This window comes from Oncorhynchus tshawytscha, linkage group LG29, assembly GCF_018296145.1.
Source record: "Oncorhynchus tshawytscha isolate Ot180627B linkage group LG29, Otsh_v2.0, whole genome shotgun sequence".
NCBI lineage: Eukaryota > Metazoa > Chordata > Actinopteri > Salmoniformes > Salmonidae > Oncorhynchus > Oncorhynchus tshawytscha.
This window is the reverse complement of record NC_056457.1, coordinates 17927915-17948206: the sequence shown is the minus strand read 5'-3', so window position 1 is coordinate 17948206 and position 20292 is coordinate 17927915. Positions and strand designations below refer to the sequence as shown.

Below are 20292 nucleotides of genomic sequence, written 5' to 3'. Positions count from 1 at the left end.
TATTGCGATAAAACATAAATTCAGGTGGAAAAAAAACAACCTTTGTTGCAACCTTCACTTTAAAGCAGCAATCAGCAGTTGAAACAATAGCAAAGCTTGTCCCTGCCCCTGTTTCAGTAAATATCTAAAGGGATGGAGCTGGAGAAATGTAACTACTCCCAAATTCATAGATAGAGCTATGGATGCCAGGACTGACCATCCATGATATCAAAATGATGGCTTTAACCATGTTTTGAGGCGATACAGTGTTGTTTATATTTACTTTGTTTACAAACATTGGAGTTAAACAAGCTTATATTTTGGGTTCTGATGGGGTACGACAGTTGAGCTAAGCTTATGAGGCATTTCAAAGTTATAATCTTCAAGAATCAATGGGTACATATAATGAATGTATAACTCCAAAAATGATGTAGCAACTGCAGACTGCCCCTTTAAGCTCAACTTTCTAAATAATGATAAAACCAGCAATCAGTTAGTTACATTGAGTCCAACATATTTCAATGACAGTTTTATGTTAACGTATCTACAGTGTGTGAATAACACAAGCCTAATAGCATCAGAGTGTGAAAGGCAAAGCAAGGACAAAGACAACACTGAGAAGTGAGGTGCGTTCTCCATGACCTTTGAGTCACAACAGACACATGGGCATCCTAATTATAGGGCAGTCTTTGAAATACAAAGGAGGGTCAGATTACACATTTCAACAGCAGAGCAGTGGTAAGGTGTCCAGCCATCATTCCTTCTGTCTGACAGGCAGTTCTTATAACACAAGCAGACTGGACAGCTGAGTATGAGGAGTAAAAAGAGAGGTTGAGCCTAGAATAGACTGTTCAAGTACTGAGACTAAGTACGGAGCTTAATGAGGGGAGTGAAACATTTGAGGGTGAAATCAAACAGTGCAATGTAAAACAGGTTTTTAAAAAGTTAAATACTAGAGCATTGGGCAATAGTATGGAAGAGGCACTAATGCAAAATACAAGTGAATACAAATACTATGTCAATATGTTGTGGATCATGGCAGATTTTAGAGGCTTGAAATATATTGGCTGATGCATGGAGTGGATGTACAGCGGGGTCCAAAATGATTGACACCCTTGATAAAGATGAGCATTAATGACTGTATAAAATGTCTAATTCAAATACTGCGCTGTATTGTATGCTCAGAATTTTTTGGAAATTATATATTTTATACTAAAATGATTCTACCATGATTATTGATAATTTATACCATGATTACGGATAATCCATTTTGGAGTCCCTTTTATTATAAATAAGAATGAAATCTGTTTCTAAACACTTTTATTTTAATGTGGAAGCTACCATGATTACCAATAATCCTAAATTAATTGTGATAAAGTTACAGAAGGTCAAAGATCATACCCCCAAAACATGCTATCCTCCCCTGTTATTGGTAGTGATGAGAGGTTAGCATGTCTTGGGGGTATGATCTTTGACCCTCTGTAACTTTCTCACTCATCATTATTCCCGATTCATTCAGGATTATCAGTAATCATGGTAGCTTCCCCATTAATACACAAGTATTTAGAAACACATTTTATTCTTATTTATAATAAAAGTGACTCCAAAATGACACAATACATTATTAATTATTCATTTCTATTGGGCACATAATAATCTGAAACACAACCAAAACGAACTGCGAATGCTTTCAACAAGTTTGTAGAGTCACAAGCTTGATGTAGTCATTGTGTGCTAGGAACATGGGACCAAATACAAACCTTTTGACTACTTTATTCATAAGAATCTTTTGGGGTGTCAATAATAGCAGACCCCACTGTACATTATCCTCAAGGGAAAGAATAACGTGCCAGCGAAAGTATTAGCTTACAAAACGTTGCTTCTTTTAAAATCCATCTTTGAGAGAGAGAGAGAACTATTTGTTTTTAGCCATCTACTGATATAGTTTTAGGGTAAAAGGTCAGACTGTTTTTTCATGATCAGTGTGCATTTCCTCCTGTAGTGACAGGAATTCATTTCTCAACAGCTGGGAATTGGACACCTAACAGTATCACTGAGAAGTAGCATGTGGAAGCTAATTAGGAAACATTGAGGCTGAATGCTCAAGGTGTGAAAGCTGTAGGAGTCAAAGGTGCTCCTCTAAGTCTAAGGAGGGGAACTCTCTCTGGCGATGACAACCACTATATTGTCACCTTGTAGACAGCTTGTAGACAGCTTGTAGACAGCTTCACACTCACACATTGACAGCTATCTTGACCTTTTACGGTGTGTTGCTACAAATCAAAGACCTGATGCCCCTTGGGTCAGCACCTTATATAGTATTCTACCCAGGCTTTTCTGACCTGATTAGCCAGCACCTTATACAGGTTATTATAACAAAAAAAGGTAGAAGTGACATCCTAACATTTATAACGTAAGTGTTTTTTCTTAACATTTCATTTTAAAACATTAATATTCCTAACGTACATTGAGTCTCTCTAGCATGAGTTGGCAATGTATGGCTTTAATTAATTTACTTATGTGCACTTCATATACTGTACACCCAAAGAACAATTTCACAGGGTTATTTTTGTCCTCAATGACAAAGGGAAGGAAACAATGCCACGTCAACAAGTGGAGGTCTAGTGTTATACTTACAATAGCTGTTACTCTTGGTGACAATAGATGTGAGAGTGACCTTGTCTTGGTGAACAAAGGACAGCTGCACTCGTCTGCATGATAAGAACTCTAACATGCAATTAATTTACACACTGCAACAACACTTTCTCATGTCATCTCGTTTACTCAACGCAATGTTGTAGGAGTAGCAAGACTAAAATCCCCAAGTCATCACAAAGAGCAACGAATGGGGGGGACGGGGGGAAGGACAGGGGGAGTGCAAATCTTAAAAATAAAAAAAATATATATTACTACAAACTGTTTTTGGAGCTAACTTACTTCGTGTCATTGCACATTAATACATAATTTGATGAATTCCCATTGGTCAAACATACATGTTTGTAATGTTTAGATGACTACAGTGCCTGAGACTGCCCTTTGATCAAGTGGGCTTTTAATGCAGCCAATTTCTCCCCTCCTCTGTCCTCCCTGGAATAGCCTGTTGTTATAACGAGCCTGATAGGTCAAAGAGGTATACACCTCTAGCCCCAAATACAGATCTTTTGAAATAATCAGTCTAATTTATGTCATGACATGAACCATCTCCATATAGGGCTGAGCAACACTCTTTATAAAGAGTGATGGATACCAGGGGGAGTCAGACCAGGGGAGACACAAGGCACCGGACATCCTGAAGGTAAGCATATAGAGGCAGTCTGCTGAGGAGGGCAAAGATAATCATTACAGGACCTAACAATAGTCATAACCACACATAGCTGGTCAGTTGACTGATATTTGTCTTTGTATTTGTCAATTTAATTCTCAGTAGAGATCTTTTCCACCAAATATCCAAGGGGTGACCAACAACAGGTAAGATTCACAATCTTCTAAAATAAAGGCTCTACCAGCCTCCTAGTGGTTTGTGTGAAGTCTTTAACTGCGTTTCATAAAATGTGTATATTAATGCAAAAAATATATTTTGTTGTCTGTACTCATTAATCCAGTCAACTTGTTTATGTGGCATAATACATATTTCCTGTATAGTAATTACATGTTGTCAGTGTCATCACTACACAAGCTGTAGATTTCAGCTACAGTGGACCTAGTTACTTTTGTCTGCTCTGAACCTCACAAGTTTTGGTTAATATTTAATGTGCTTTTGGTTTACTGACCTTCATATTGTTCAGATAAACTCTTATTAATCTATGACTCTAAATCTGGTAGCCTACTGGTGTTCTGCATCAACCCTCGTGTTTCTTTAGGCTTATATTTAAGTTTTATTGGCCTGCCATGACCATTATTACCATTATACTACTCATATAGAGTATATACATGTACCTGCCAAAATAATGGAAACACTTGAGTAAATGAGGGATAGAAAGTGTATTGAAAGCAGGTGCTTCCACACAGGTATGGATCCTGAATTAATTAAGTAATTAACATCTCGTCATGCTTAGGGTCATGTAAAATTATAATGGGCAGGCCATTATTTTGGCTAACATGGCCATGCCCCCATAGGCTGACAATGTCCCTATTTCAAAGGGCACGAGTGGTCTCTGAATGCTTTGATGAGCATGAAAACGATGTAAACCATATGCAATGGCCGTCTCAGTCACCAGATCTCAACTAAATTGAACACTTATGGGAGAGCTTGGAGCGGCGCCTGAGACATCGTTTTCCACCACCATCAACAAAACACCAAATTATTGAATTTCTCATAGAAGATTGTTGTCATATCCTTCCAACAGAGTTCCAGACAGTTGTAGAATCTATCCGAAGGTTCATTGAAGTTTTTCTGGCTTGTGGTGGCCCAATGCCCTATTTTTTTATTTAACCTTTATTTAATCAGGCAAGCCAGTTAAGAACAAAATCTTATTTACAATGACGGCCTGCCCTGGCCAAACCCGGACGACGCTGGGCCAATTGTGCGCCGCTCTATGGAACACCCAATCACAGCCAGATGTGATGCAGCCTGGATTAGAACCAGGGACTGCAGTGAGATGCAGTGCCTTAGACTGCTGTGCCACTCGGGAGCAAAGACACTAAATGTTGGTGTTTCCTTTATTTTGGCAGTTACTTGTACACACAGTCACACTAATATCTAATGTTCCAATTCATTTAGGTCTTTGGGGTAACATTTATAAAAATGTTTTGTTGTTGTTGTATGAAGGGACAATCAGGACAAAGGTCTAATAGTGAAATACAGCCCTGGTGCCCTAAAGTTGTTGATGTATTTAATATTCTTTAATATTTGTGCTTTACACTGATATTAGATTATTACCACAATATGCACAGTTCCCTTTGTCATTAACAGAATAAAATGTAAAACTATCAAAATATGGTTGATATTGTAAAAAATACTGTAAAGTATGAAGATCTAAATGGTTGCTGTTTCTTAAGTTTGAGAAATGTTTGTCATGAGAATCATGGCATACAACAAACCATGGCAACAGTGAGAAACCAGCCACATGTAAATCTGAAGTTTAGCAAATTGAACCTAATAATAATAATAATAATAATAAATAGAATATACAGTACATACACACTATCCACAACAACAAATACATGGTATTATTATTCCAACTCAAACCTGGTACTGTGTGTAAAATATACATATGTATTCAATGCTCTGTTCCTGCCTTCACAGGTTTAAAAATGGGGGACACATTGATGGCAGAGTTTGGCGGTGCAGCTTCCTTTCTGCGTAAATCAGACAAGGAGCGTATGGAATGCCAGACTAGACCCTTTGACATAAAGAGAGAGTGCTATGTGCCTGACCCTGAGGTAGAATACGTCAAGGCCACAATCACCAGCAGAGATGGGGCTAAAGTCACCGCTGACACGGAGTTTGGAAAGGTAAATATTTTGGTGAAGAACATTTCTGGAAAAATTGGACCTGGAAAATCACAAGATAATACATTTTTCTACTAAGAACTCTATGACTGATGAACAATTATTTATAAACTGAATTGAGTTATGCACTTCACTGTTTAGTATAAAAAAATCTTACAAGAGATACTAAAGCAGAATCCTTTAAATCTTTGACTTTCATGTAAATCAGGCATTACATGTAAATGGATGATTTCTGTAAATGCTATGTTGTGTGTAATATCAAGTTAGGGTTTGTCTCAAAGTGAATAGCTCTGCACCTTGAAAATGACACAGAACTATTTAATTTGCACTTCTTTCAGACTGTTACTGTGAAGGAGGACGACGTCCACCCCCAGAACCCGCCAAAGTTTGATAAAATTGAGGACATGGCGATGTTCACCTTCCTGCACGAGCCCGCTGTGCTGTTTAACCTCAAAGAGCGTTATGCAGCCTGGATGATCTACGTAAGTAATGACCTGTCTGCTAATATCTCCATTAAATCAATCATTCATTCAAATGAATTAAACTAAATATGTATCCCCCTTGTCTTCCACAGACCTACTCAGGGCTGTTCTGTGTCACTGTCAACCCATACAAGTGGCTGCCAGTGTACGATCAGTCTGTTGTCAATGCATACAGAGGCAAGAAGAGGACAGAAGCTCCACCTCACATCTTCTCCATATCTGATAATGCCTACCAGTACATGTTGTCAGGTAAAATATAACTTTTCCTTTTCAAATATATAAATCAAATGATATTTGGATAATGTCACATTTACTGATAATTCTCTTTCAACAGACAGGGAAAATCAGTCTGTCCTTATCACGTAAGTACATCAACCAAAGGCTATATCCATTTGAGACTATTAGATATTAAGAGAAATTCTGAGACATTAACATATGTATTTTTAAATCCCAGTGGAGAATCCGGTGCTGGAAAGACTGTCAACACCAAGAGAGTCATCCAGTACTTCGCCAGCATTGCTGCTGTTGGCGGAAAGAAAAGTGCCGCGGAAGAAAAAAAGGTCAAATTGAATGCAAATGAAATATTCTTCATGGCTGGATGGGTATATGTTGACAAAACCCAATTTTATTCCTAGAGTATTGTTTTTTATTGCATCATTTTAATACTGTATTGTTGTTTGGTTGTAGGGGACCCTGGAGGATCAAATCATCCAGGCCAATCCTGCCCTGGAGGCTTTTGGTAATGCCAAGACCATCAGGAATGACAACTCCTCCCGATTCGTAAGTTTGGTCTTTGTTTGTGAAATATTATTCAAATCTTATTATACATGTTCAGTGTTTCCCCTATATGGACCACCGCTACAAAAAATATGTAATTTTATATATACACTACCGTTCAAAAGTTTGGGGTCACTTAGAAATGTCCTTGTTTTTGAATGAAAAGCACATTTTTTTGTCCATTAAAACAACATCAAATTAATCAGAAATATAGTGTAGACATTGTTAATGTTTGACTAGTAACCGGAAGGTTGCAAGTTCAAACCCCCGTGCTGACAAGGTACAAATCTGTCGTTCTGCCCCTGAACAGGCAGTTAACCCACTGTTCCTAGGCCGTCATTGAAAATAAGAATTTGTTCTTAACTGACTTGTCTAGTTAAATAAAGGTACAAATTATTATTATTATTATTTTTTTTGTAAATGACTATTGTAGCTGGAAATGGCAGATTTTTTATTTATGGAATATATACATAGGCGTACAGAAGCCCATTATCAGCAACCATCACTCCTGTGTTCCAATGGCACGTTGTGTTAGAGTGGAGAGAAATGTTTTTAATATGATATTTGAGTGAGAGTGAGAGTGACTGGCCTCCATCCCTATTAAAGTTGCCCATTCCTGCATTACACCATGCAACCTCAAGTGCACCTAAGGTATTCAAAAAGAAAACAATTACTACTTGAACCCAGATCTGTAGTGCTCTGTAATTTCTGCTTTGACCATAATTTACAGGGTAAATTCATCCGAATTCATTTTGGAGTCACTGGGAAGCTTTCGTCTGCTGACATTGAGACTTGTGAGTACAACACTCAATTTACTCAGGAATGAACAGATCTATTTGACAGGAAACACATTAATACCAAAATAACTTTTCCATACTGATCAGATCTTCTGGAGAAGTCACGTGTCACTTTCCAGCTCAAGGCCGAGAGAGACTATCACATCTTCTATCAGATCTTGTCCCAAAAGAAACCAGAACTTCTGGGTGAGTATTGAAACATCAAACTGAATAGGGTTGAGGTCAATTCTGGATTCAACTGAAAATTTCTGATTAAATCCAATTCAAATATTATGGTGCAACCAGCCCAGGCCTTGTGCTACTCCCATTCCCTACCGTAAAACACAATGTCGTATGATTTATGTTGTAACATTTTCTTTGTATATAAAAAAGTTGCAATTATTCAAATGTAATTTAAGCAGACAACATAAAAATGTTATGCACACATAACAATCTCCAGCAGTTTATTTTAAATTATCCTGTCTATTTATAATATTACAGTTTTCTTTTTGCAGAAAGCAATTTTTCTAATTGACCCCAACCCTAATACTAAGTATATTATGTTATGACCTATACCACAGCATGAACACACATTAAACTGAGCTGTTCAATTGTTTTCAGAGATGCTACTCATCACCAGCAATCCCTATGACTATGCCTTCATCTCCCAAGGAGAGATTGCTGTAACTTCCATTAATGATGCAGATGAGCTAATGGCTACTGATGTGAGTAAAAAATCTCTATACTGTATATGCAATATTTCACTTGTATCCAACCCTCTCTCCAATACAAAACAATGGCATTTTATTTCGGAACTAGGATGCCTTTAATGTGCTTGGATTTGCCCAAGAAGAGATTAATGGCATTTATAAGCTGACTGGTGCCATCATGCACTACGGCAACATGAAGTTCAAGAATAAACAGCGGGAGGAGCAAGCAGAGGCAGATGGCACTGAGGGTGAGTGCTGAGGATTTAAAACCTCTCACTTCATTATAAAGTAGTGAAAATCTAAAATCAGTTGGATTGCCTCTTCCAATCATAAAACTTTGATTTTCCAGATATTGACAAAGCTGCATATCTGATGTGTCTGAACTCTGCTGACCTGGTCAAGGGGCTGTGTAACCCAAGGGTCAAAGTAGGAAATGAGTGGGTCACCAAAGGTCAGAATGTCAACCAGGTGAGTCTTCAACATTTAAAAAATCATATTCAGCATAAAACTTGTCTATGTTCATACCTGTAATTCCCCATTGAACATTGCTTTTTAGTCCAGGACTAGGCCTAATCGGTGTCAGGGAAACTGTCCCTTAGTGTTTCTGTTGAGGCTATGTTTCAGTCATTTATTTTCTCAATATTTTGTAGGTGTACTACGCTGTTGGTGCACTGGCAAAGAAAATTTACGAGAACATGTTCCTCTGGATGGTGATAAGAATCAACCTTACTCTGGACACTAAGAACGCTCGCCAGCACTACATTGGTGTGCTGGACATTGCTGGCTTTGAGATCTTTGATGTGAGTATTTAATAAAAAGGACACATCATAAAATGATTTATCTGAACCATCACAGCTGACAAAATAAAGTAACTGTGAACTTCTATTTCAGTTCAACACCTTTGAGCAGCTGTGCATCAACTTCACTAATGAGAAGCTGCAGCAGTTCTTCAACCACCACATGTTTGTGCTGGAGCAGGAAGAGTATAAGAAAGAGGGCATCGTCTGGGAGTTCATTGACTTTGGCATGGACTTGGCTGCCTGCATTGACCTCATTGAAAGGGTTGGTGTCTTCAGTTTTGCAGTAGTTGATGTGACCTTAGAAATATTTGATATTTTAAAGGCAATCTTTTTAAATGTGCTGATATTTATTCACTATGGTTTTCCGTTAGCATTAATTAATTTGTATTAATTCCTTCCACTAGCCCATGGGTATCATGTCCATCCTTGAAGAGGAGTGCATGTTCCCTAAAGCCAGTGATTCTACATTCAAAGCTAAGCTGTATGAAAACCATCTGGGCAAAAATGCATGCTTCCAGAAGCCTAGGATTATTAAGGGTAGACCAGAGGCCCATTTCTCCTTGGTTCACTATGCTGGCATTGTTGACTACAACATTGGTAACTGGCTGGTGAAGAACAAGGACCCCCTGAATGAGACTGTGGTCGGACTGTTCCAGAAGTCAAGTCTTAAGTTCCTGGCCAACCTCTTTGCAAACTATGCTGGTGCAGAAGGAGGTACTATGTGTTCATATCTGCAAAGACTACAACACACTCAAATAAATAACAATCCACAGTATATGATAGTAGTAATAACAGTATATTTAAATAATTATTTCATTATCATCCAGCACCTGAAGAAAAAGCGGCTGGAGGAAAAAAGAAGAAAGGCTCTTCCTTCCAGACTGTGTCTGCATTGCACAGGGTAAATCTGAGCTTAACTCAATATGTTTTTGATGTTTTCACTTGTCAGAATATTAACAAATGTATTATATTTCCGCTATATTTGAGATGCCAGTATGTTGTGGATTGGCATGTTAGCATTAAATGCCGTTGTGACTCGTGAGTTACTTGGAGACTCATTCACTGATGGAAAATTCTACATTTGTCATACTGACAGGAGAACTTGGGTAAACTCATGACCAACTTGAGGTCTACTCACCCCCACTTTGTGCGTTGCATCATCCCCAACGAGACCAAGACTCCTGGGGCCATGGAGAATCCTCTGGTCATGCACCAGCTGCGCTGTAACGGTGTGCTGGAAGGCATCAGGATCTGCAGAAAGGGCTTCCCCAACAGAATCCTGTATGCTGACTTCAAACAAAGGTCAAAAATAATGATGCGTTTCATTTTCAAAATAAAATAAACCGTTTACCTCTTCAGGTCTTCCATTATATAAGATCATTTCTTTCTGATTTAAATTCAGATACCGCATCCTCAATCCAAGTTCTATCCCTGAGGGTCAGTTCATTGACAACATGAAGGCAGCTGAAAAACTCCTGGGCTCTCTGGACATTGACCACACCCAGTACAGATTAGGACACACTAAGGTAAGTTATTTAAATAGATGAAAATAAATAAGACCTGTTGGAAAAGGATGGAAAAACAGCAGCAATTATCTGGTCCGAGCAGTATATTAACAATACACCACCATCTGGCCAACCTGAGGAATGATTCTTGAAATAACTGCTGATATACCATTGATCATGCTTATATCATGCCATCTGTCTCTAGTGCAAATGGGTCATGTCAAGAAATACACATTTATACTTGGTATAGTGCCACAAGCTAGTAGATCCAGATCTACAGTAAGCAATTGAAAGCATAGTGGCCATGATTTTTGAAATAGACTTCAGTGTTAATTTTGTCAGCTATTTTGGATTTAGTTTTAGTCTTAGATTTTATGACTAAAATACCTTTTAGTCTTAGTCCCATTTTAGTAATTTCACGCTTCTTAGTTTTAGTTATCAGTCAACTAAAAATCGGGACAATTTTAGTCTTAGCCCCAGTCATTTAATCACATATTATTCAGTGTATTGTTTTACCATTAAATAATGAACATTGACCTTCCATCATGCGGATATTAAGATAACCTTGTCCCACTAGGTCTACTCTTCCCTCATATTGCTGGCATATTGATATTGTGGCAGATTGTAACCAATGCCAGGATTTACCATATAGCCAAGGCTACAAAGCCAAGGCTACTGAAAAACGTTAATTCTGCCAATGAGAGGATTGCATTAAAAAGTGCAATATGCAGAAATCGCTCTGCCATTTCTTGGTTGCTAAAATTAGTTCGCCTAATTCCAATTTATGTCACAATACAAGCACGTATAGTGTAGAGAATCATTGCACTATCTAAAACACTGTGAAATGTATTTTCCATAAGCAAAAATATTGTATTTTCAGCTGTTTGAAGCTAGTGTACAAAACCGAAAGTAAAAAACAAAACTTAAGAATGGGAAGCATATGAATAGGTCACATAGAACAGATCTACTGCTTCTTAGACTTGCTTCAATGAGAATGACAGATTTATAACTAACATTTCTATGTGAATTTGGTCAGGATGCCAAAAAAGTTACATATTGCAGCTTTAAATCTTCTGCAAAGGCATGAATGTATATGATTGGACAAAACAGATGAAAAGGAGCTTCATGTCAAATTGAATGCTCATTAGTCTCACATGAAATTCAAGCCTCATCACATTTTTATCAACTAAAATGAATACCAATTTGTTGCAGTTGGGTAATTTTTTCATGGCATCTCCTCATCTCGTCGTTAGTTTTCTTCAGGGAAATAGGTAATTGACAATATTTTTTGTCATAGTAATTGTTAACAGAAATGAACACGGTTAGACTTTATGTATTTATTTTTAAAGATCTTGCCAAAATGTGTAATTCTTGGTCAACATGCTGGGACTAAAGTTGTAAAATCAATTGCACATAAGAGGGCCAACTTGTGTTCAATTCGTGACATTTTTGTACAGAGACAAGAAATCAGCAATCTAAACATGACTACCAAGTCTTGTAAATCTGGGGGGTACCTCAATTAAGTTATTTATGTTCAACTGGCAGAAAAATACAATCCTACCAAATATGAGACGATCCAAGCATCACATTACGGCCTTTGTGTATCTTTAGGTGTTCTTCAAGGCTGGTCTCCTGGGTCTACTTGAGGAGATGAGAGACGATCGTCTCGCTCTTATCATCACTGGCTTCCAGGCCAGATCACGTGGTCTACTTGCTAGAATTGAGTTCCAGAAAATGGTTGACCGCAGGTTGGAATTAGAATAAACAAAACTTCTGCAGACAATATACTGAAGGTGGAAAAGGTTTTATAACACGCCAATTTACCTAATTTTACAGGGATGCCTTGCTTGTGATCCAATGGAACATTCGTGCCTTCATGGGTGTCAAGAATTGGCCCTGGATGAAGATGTTCTTCAAGATCAAACCTCTGCTGAAGTCAGCAGAGACTGAGAAGGAGATGGCCAACATGAAGGAAGAATTCCTGAAGCTTAAAGAGGCTTATGCTAAATCTGAAGCTCGTAGAAAGGAGCTGGAAGAAAAGATGGTCTCCCTTCTCCAAGAGAGGAATGACCTGCAGCTCGCTGTCCAAACTGTGAGTAACATTAACTGCATTGCAGTTGCTGCATTCACATCCTTTGGTATTTCCTAGTTAGCTATTAGCTCTAGAGAAATTGAAAAAGAGAGAGAGAAGAGACATGATTTGATAAATAGATACGCACAATCAGCATTTGTTGATCATTTGTAGTGTCCAAATATTTTGTCACCAAACTTTTGAGTTTTGGAGAATTTGATATACTCACAACATATTGACACATTGACAGTCAGAAGACACTATTGGTGATGCTGAAGAGAGATGTGAGGGTCTGATCAAGAGCAAAATCCAGCTTGAGGCCAAAGCCAAAGAGCTGACAGAAAGACTGGAAGATGAGGAGGAGATGAATTCAGAGCTAACTGCTAAGAAGAGGAAGCTGGAGGATGAGTGCTCAGAACTCAAGAAGGACATTGATGATCTGGAGCTCACTCTGGCTAAAGTGGAGAAGGAAAAGCATGCCACAGAGAACAAGGTACACGCTTATCTTTATTCTTGTGTTGTTAAAACTTCATGTGCCGGAGTCTGGTGTAGCGGTTTCAGCTCCCGACTCCGGACCACACATGCCCCCTTAGTTTGAGCCAAAATCAAATGAATTGGTTTGGAGTTAAGTGTAATGACACTGTTCCTTTTCCATAGGTTAAAAACCTGACTGAGGAAATGGCAGCTCTGGATGAAATCATTGCCAAGCTGACCAAGGAGAAGAAGGCTCTGCAAGAGGCTCATCAGCAAACGCTGGATGACCTGCAGAGTGAGGAGGACAAAGTCAACACGCTGACCAAGGCCAAAGCCAAACTGGAACAGCAAGTTGATGATGTGAGTATCAAATAGTAATTCATAAAAAGTACAACAAAATTAGTACTATCCTAAAAATACACAACAGTAAATTGCTTACTATGAAAATTGTTTAATATATCCTTTATCAGCTTGAAGGGTCTCTGGAGCAAGAGAAGAAGGTGAGAATGGACCTTGAGAGAGCCAAGAGAAAGCTGGAAGGAGACTTGAAGTTGACCCAGGAGAGCCTAATGGACCTGGAGAATGACAAGCAGCAGCTGGAGGAGAGAATGAAGAAGTAAGATCACAACCCATAACATCTCATGAATAGTTATTTTACAGAAAGTGCTCAAATGTCTAATTTACTTATCAGGAAGGACTTTGAGATGAGCCAACTCAACAGCAAGATTGAGGATGAGCAGGCCATGAGTGCCCAACTTCAGAAGAAACTGAAGGAGCTGCAGGTATTTCAATAGCATCGTTGAAAAGGGAATCCTTCTGTTACAATTGTTTATGTTCTGATCACACCAGAAAATTTGAATTCCTACCATTTAAGGCCCGCATTGAGGAGCTGGAGGAAGAGCTGGAGGCTGAAAGAGCTGCCCGTGCCAAGGTGGAGAAACAGAGGGCAGACTTGTCCAGAGAGCTAGAAGAGATCAGTGAGAGGCTGGAGGAGGCTGGTGGAGCCACTGCTGCCCAGATTGAGATGAACAAGAAGAGGGAGGCTGAGTTCCAGAAGGTGCGCAGAGACCTTGAAGAGGCTACCCTGCAGCATGAGGCTACAGCTGCCACGCTGAGGAAGAAAAATGCTGACAGTGTAGCTGACCTGGGAGAGCAGATTGACAACCTTCAGAGAGTGAAGCAGAAGCTGGAGAAAGAGAAGAGTGAGCTCAGGCTGGAGCTGGATGATGTGGTCTCCAACATGGAGCAGATTGTCAAGTCCAAAGTATGTGGTATTATTGAGCAATCTATAAAATGTATGTTTTTTTCTCTACATTTTAAAGAAGAAATTTAGTGATGCTGTTCTGTATTTTTTTTTAAATCTGTTTTTAGACAAACCTGGAGAAAATGTGCCGCACTCTAGAGGACCAGATGAGTGAATACAGGACAAAAGCTGAGGAAGGACAGCGATCCATCAATGATTTCACCATGCAGAAAGCAAAGCTTCAAACTGAGAATGGTACATACAGTATATTAACAAAAAACCTGAACAGCCGAAATGAATAACCACAGTATGTAATATCATTGAAAATAATTTGAATTGAATGAAAACAGGTGAATTTGCCAGACAGTTGGAAGAGAAGGACTCTCTGGTCTCTCAACTGACCAGAGGTAAGCAGTCCAATGTTCAGCAGATTGAAGACCTCAAGAGACAACTAGAGGAGGAAGTCAAGGTATTGATACAACAAATGCTGTGTCCTTTATCCAACTACTATCTATCCTCCAGCATAATTACAGATCCTTTTTTAAATGTCCTTACCAGGCCAAGAACGCACTTGCCCATGCAGTGCAGTCTGCTCGCCATGACTCAGATCTGTTGAGGGAGCAGTATGAGGAGGAGCAGGAGGCCAAGTCTGAGCTGCAGCGTGGCATGTCCAAGGCTAATGCTGAGGTGGCTCAGTGGAGAACCAAGTATGAAACTGATGCCATCCAGAAGACTGAGGAGCTTGAGGACGCAAAGTAAGGATGCTTTATTACTTTCTCTTACTTTTCAGGCTATTGAACCTTGGCTGAAAGAGCGATACACAAAAGTACATGACGAATAAATAATAAGTTGAATACCTGTTAACCAATCACTATATATCAGGAAGAAAAAAGTCAGATGTTCAGAAATGTGTTTCTCATCTATGTCAATCTAGGAAGAAACTGGCTCAGCGACTGCAGGATGCAGAGGAAGCTGTGGAAGCTGTAAATGCTAAATGTTCATCCCTAGAGAAGACTAAACACAGACTCCAGAATGAGATTGAAGATCTCATGGTGGATGTGGAGAGGTCTAATGCAGCTGCTGCCTCTCTGGACAAGAAGCAAAGGAACTTTGACAAGGTAAAAAAAAGAAAACATTTTGGATACGCAAACCATAGGAGGCTTCAATACAGTACGAGGGGCGGCAGGTAGCCTAGTGGGTCGAGAAGTGGGCCAGCAAAAATGTTGATGTTGAGTGAGCTAGCAACCAGAATGTTTCTGGCATCATCTTACACACTACCATTGCTTGTTGTTGTCCAATTGAGCAAGAGACTTAACCCCCTATAATTGCTCCAGCGGCAGTGCACTTGAAACATTGCTTCCAGCCCGTGTGTGTCTTGAAGGGTTGGGTTGTGAGTTCTCTGTAAGTTAATGGACAATAAAGTACATTGTATCTTAATTATATACTGTATTCCAACTACCTAAAATACCTGTGTGATTTCCAGATCCTGGCTGACTGGAAGCAGAAGTTTGAGGAGTCTCAGACTGAGCTGGAGAGCTCCCAGAAAGAGGCCAGATCTCTCAGCACTGAGCTCTTCAAACTCAAGAACTCTTATGAGGAGTCTCTGGATCATCTGGAGACCATGAAGAGGGAGAACAAGAACCTCCAAGGTCAGACCATGAGCATTATTAGCCTATATAATTTAGTCAATGAAAGATCGATATGTAATAGAGATTATGCGTGTGAATGTTTAAACGTTAAAACGGAATTGGGATCGTTGAAGTTAAGAATAAATCCACTAACAAAAAACATTTTTTTGTGTGTTTTTCCCCCACAAAATTAAAATCACAGTGCAATATTCTTTGTCATGTTATAGCCAAACTTGACGATAGGCTATAAAGGCCTGGGTTTTGTTGTGTAATTTAAATAAAACCAGAGGGGAAAGAGTCAAATTTTAGGCTACAGATTACCAAGACATATGACAATGGCCATGTCCTCTCTCTCCCTCGCTCTGGCTCGCTTGCTGTTGCTCTTTGCTAATGATACAAATATGTGTTCAGTCTTCCCGGTCTGTTGCGTGTAGAATATCCTAGCCTATTGCAAGCCAAGAAATTGCGAGATACAGCTTCCATTTGGAGATACAGCTTTTGATTACCCAATAGATAGGCCAAGTGCACGGTTCTGACTCTGTCTGCATGGTGGCTGACCTGCCTATACTGTGCCCCTCCCCTCCCTCTCCGTCCCTCTCTGTGAGTGTTATCGATAGTACGGCAACTAATCAGTCTCCTCGATTCCAAAAAGACTGAATTTTAGGAGTTGAGGAGTCGCGGAATCTAATCTTGACACTCACAAATGGGAGTCGACACATGGACATGACGTGCAAGGAGTTGAGGAATCAATTATTTTGGAGTCGACTCTCCACCACTAAATCATCGTCATTAACAGTTGGAAAAATGGCAAAGGCAAGAGACAGCAGTGAAGTCCTATATGGCAATACTTTGACAAATTAAATGAGATGGTGGTGAAATGCAAATTTTGCAGAGTAGAATTGAGGTACAGTAATGGTAGTACAGGTGCTTCACCATCTGAAAGGGACCCAAACCGTTGCTGGCAGCAGCACAGCTGCAGTGTGAATTCACATGGAATTTTATGCATTTTTAAAAATTGTTTTAACGGAAAACCAATACATTTCTGATTAAACATTGGGATTTTTTCTCCCATTTGCCTCACCCCTAATCAACAATAGTTATCACAAAATGATTCCGATGTACAATAATATTTTTCCACAGAGGAAATTTCTGACCTGACGGAGCAGCTTGGTGAAGGAGGAAAGAGCATCCATGAACTGGAGAAGATCCGTAAACAGCTGGAGCAGGAGAAGGCTGAGATACAGTCTGCTCTAGAGGAAGCTGAGGTGAGAATAGAAAACATTTACAGATAGTGAAAGTACCAACATTTTATTTTAAGATTTTACAAACTATGGGTGGCTGTGTTCTCATAGGCCTCCCTAGAGCATGAGGAGGGCAAGATCATGAGAGCTCAACTGGAGTTCAATCAGGTGAAATCTGACATTGAACGGAAGCTGGTGGAGAAGGATGAGGAAATGGAGATGAATAAGAGGAACCAGCAGAGAGTTGTGGATACCCTGCAAAGCTCCCTGGAGGCAGAGACTCGCAGCAGGAATGAAGCTCTCAGGCTGAAGAAGAAGATGGAGGGAGATCTCAATGAGATGGAGATCCAGCTCAGCCAGGCCAACAGGCAGGCATCAGAGGCCCAGAAGCAACTTAAGGGTCTCCATTCCCATCTGAAGGTATTACTTCCACACCACTGAATTAAAAACATTGCTTGTGCCTTTGGATAAAGCCAAACCACACTGTGAAACAAGAAAATAAATATAGTAAAATCTATTCTCTCTAAAGGATTCTCAAATGCAGCTGGATGATGCTCTTCGTAGCAATGATGACCTGAAGGAGAACATTGCCATTGTGGAGAGACGTAACAACTTGATTCAGGCTGAACTGGATGAGCTGAGAGCCCTGGTGGAGCAGACTGAGAGAGGCCGCAAACTGGCTGAGCAGGAACTGCTGGATGTTAGTGAGAGAGTTCAGCTGCTGCACTCACAGGTAAGACAGTAATCTAGAACAATTAGGGTTCTCCTTAAATATCAGCTACTTGAGGTATGTAGAGGTAATATACAAATAATTTGTCATATATACTGTATGTGTAGAACACCAGCTTACTGAGCCAGAAGAAGAAGCTAGAGGGCGACACATCCCAGCTTCAGAATGAAGTGGAGGAGGCTGTGCAGGAGTGTAGAAATGCTGAGGAAAAGGCCAAGAAGGCCATTACTGATGCTGCCATGATGGCAGAAGAGCTGAAGAAGGAGCAGGACACCAGTGCTCACCTGGAGCGTATGAAAAAGAACATGGAGCAGACCATCAAGGACCTGCAGCACCGCCTGGATGAAGCTGAACAAATCGCCATGAAGGGGGGCAAGAAGCAGATCCAGAAGCTGGAGGCCAGAGTAAGTGTCTAAGCTACATTCTCTTCTATTAATTCAATGTCACATTTCATATGTCTAGTCATATTTGTAGCTTCAATATTGAAAGTAGTGATAACTAACAAAATAAATGTACATGGTGTGTTAACATCAATCATATCTTTCAAGGTGAGAGAGCTAGAGACTGAAGTGGAACTGGAGCAAAGGAGGAGCAGTGATTCTGTGAAAGGAGTCCGTAAATATGAGAGACGCATCAAAGAGCTCACCTACCAGGTACATTGTTTTAATTTAACAGTGCCCAGTTAACAATTAACATTAACATGCTCAGAATCAAATGTAAGATATATACAGTGTATGACTATTTCTTCCCTTCTTTTTGTGTGCAGACTGAGGAAGACCGTAAGAATTTGAGCCGCCTGCAGGACCTGGTGGACAAACTGCAGCTGAAGGTCAAATCCTACAAGAGAACTTCAGAGGAGGCTGTAAGTAACCTTCTATCATCCAACTGATACATCTGTAATTTTCTAATTGTTTTGTTTGCTAGAAACTTAAATCGTATTTAACATTTCTCACAGGAGGAACAAGCCAATTCCAATTTGGGAAAGTTCCGTAAGATTCAGCATGAACTGGATGAGGCAGAAGAGAGGGCTGATATTGCTGAGTCTCAGGTCAACAAGATGAGAGCCAAGAGTCGTGATGCCGGATCCAAGGTCAGTGAAGTTTCTGTTTCAAAAGCCTCAACTTTCTGGGAACTGGGACTCTGTTTAATGGTCATTTCAATTCTCGATATTAACTCATTGATTCCTGAAGAAAATAAGTAATAGATGCATAATCTATTACATTATTACCAAGTAACTATACATACCTGTTGAAGTTCCTCATTGTAAAATTTCAACAGGAGGACACGGTATACGGCAATATAAAATGTTTTTCAGTACACAGTGAAATGTTCTAATAATCAATCAATCCATCTATCTTCCCTGTCACAGAAAGGAAAGGATGAGGAGTGAGGCCAAGAGTTGTGATGCTGGCACCCAGGTCAGTTCTTTTAATGAAAATAATAATATTGGTTATAATTTGCAAACTCATCTCAAGTATGATGACAGTCCCAAGCATTTGATGTCCAATAACCATACTATCATTCATATAACAATAAATTGAAATATTGTTTTTTTGTGTTTACAATAGTTTATTACATTTTAACCTTCATCCATCTTGTGTTACAGAAATGACATGATGAAGAGTGAAGCTCTCGGATGGACCTTTCTGAAAATCTCCTGACTGTAGTGCTTTAGTTGTTTCTCTATTCTCCATGTAACATGAGCAGAATAAAGAATAAAGTCAAGTTAAACAGCCCCTCTGTGTATTGCTTGATTCTATTATGAACAGGTATGAAATCGACTATTATTTAACAAAATTAACACGGGTTTTCATTGAATATACTGATAACTTACCTCACAGAGAATCATGACAATAGACTAATATCTCTCACTTTTTCATCTGGGGGTGCTTCTGAGCCAAATTGGGTCCCTTACATGAACAGATATATTGTTCAGAAAATACCTATATAGACAGAGAATGAAACACCTACCCACAACCATGAGCAATATCATATTTTGTTGGCACAAAAGTAAGGATTTGTGTGGTTTAATAAGAAATGGATTATTATTAGATCATATAATGGTGGAGGTGTTGCTGTTTGTATTCAGAACCACATTCCTGTAAAGACTAGACTAGAGAGGATCTCTTGTTAAATACGGTTGAAGTAATATGGCTACCGGTTCATCTGCCTCACCTAAAGCCCATTCTTGTGGGAAGCGGCTATACACCACTAAGTGCTAACAGTCAGTATCTGGATAACATGTGTGAAATGCTTGATAATGTATGTGATATCAACAGAGAGGTATATTTTCTGGGTGATTTACAGTTGAGGTTGGAAGTTTACATACACCTTAGCCAAATAAATTTAAACTCAGTTTTTCACGATTCCTGACATTTAACCCTAACCCTAACCCTAACCCTTTAAAAATTCCCTGTCTAGGTCA

At 39.4% G+C, this 20292-nt stretch overlaps 1 protein-coding gene and 1 long non-coding RNA gene across 7 annotated transcripts in view; one reads left to right on the top strand and one right to left on the bottom strand.

The window, feature by feature from the left end:
• The window catches only part of LOC112227827, a 28097-nt gene that overhangs the window by 1987 nt on the left and 5818 nt on the right, over positions 1-20292 (bottom strand). For 5 of the 6 annotated variants that reach the window (XR_006080293.1, XR_006080291.1, XR_006080290.1 and 2 more), the window contains one exon: positions 10114-10265. This is a non-coding gene — a long non-coding RNA (uncharacterized LOC112227827). Of the gene's footprint in view, positions 1-10113; positions 10266-12041; positions 12171-20292 lie in introns of those variants that run through there. The other variant, XR_006080294.1, reaches the window with a different exon arrangement.
• On the top strand, positions 3216-19603 carry LOC112227823 (myosin-7-like). The gene is made up of 40 exons (XM_024392743.2): positions 3216-3274; positions 3404-3447; positions 5225-5433; positions 5769-5912; positions 6005-6161; positions 6247-6274; positions 6367-6472; positions 6600-6692; positions 7420-7483; positions 7574-7672; positions 8087-8190; positions 8285-8423; positions 8525-8643; positions 8826-8975; positions 9067-9237; positions 9380-9689; positions 9803-9876; positions 10072-10277; positions 10378-10501; positions 12092-12228; positions 12317-12572; positions 12802-13044; positions 13209-13385; positions 13496-13641; positions 13717-13807; positions 13900-14289; positions 14397-14523; positions 14619-14737; positions 14827-15023; positions 15203-15386; positions 15752-15917; positions 17037-17161; positions 17249-17557; positions 17667-17870; positions 17975-18271; positions 18416-18520; positions 18634-18729; positions 18823-18957; positions 19237-19285; positions 19474-19603. Exons 3-39 carry the CDS (start codon positions 5233-5235, stop codon positions 19255-19257), a joined length of 5814 nt encoding a protein of 1937 aa, XP_024248511.2. The 5' UTR covers positions 3216-3274; positions 3404-3447; positions 5225-5232; the 3' UTR covers positions 19258-19285; positions 19474-19603.

Coding starts and splice junctions, on each gene's coding strand:
- LOC112227823 (XM_024392743.2), top strand. CDS start 5,233: ATGGGGGACACATTGATGGCAGAGTTTGGCGGTGCAGCTTCCTTTCTG. Junction 5,434..5,768: donor CTGACACGGAGTTTGGAAAG/GTAAATATTTTG, acceptor CACTTCTTTCAG/ACTGTTACTGTGAAGGAGGA. Junction 6,473..6,599: donor GTGCCGCGGAAGAAAAAAAG/GTCAAATTGAAT, acceptor GTTTGGTTGTAG/GGGACCCTGGAGGATCAAAT.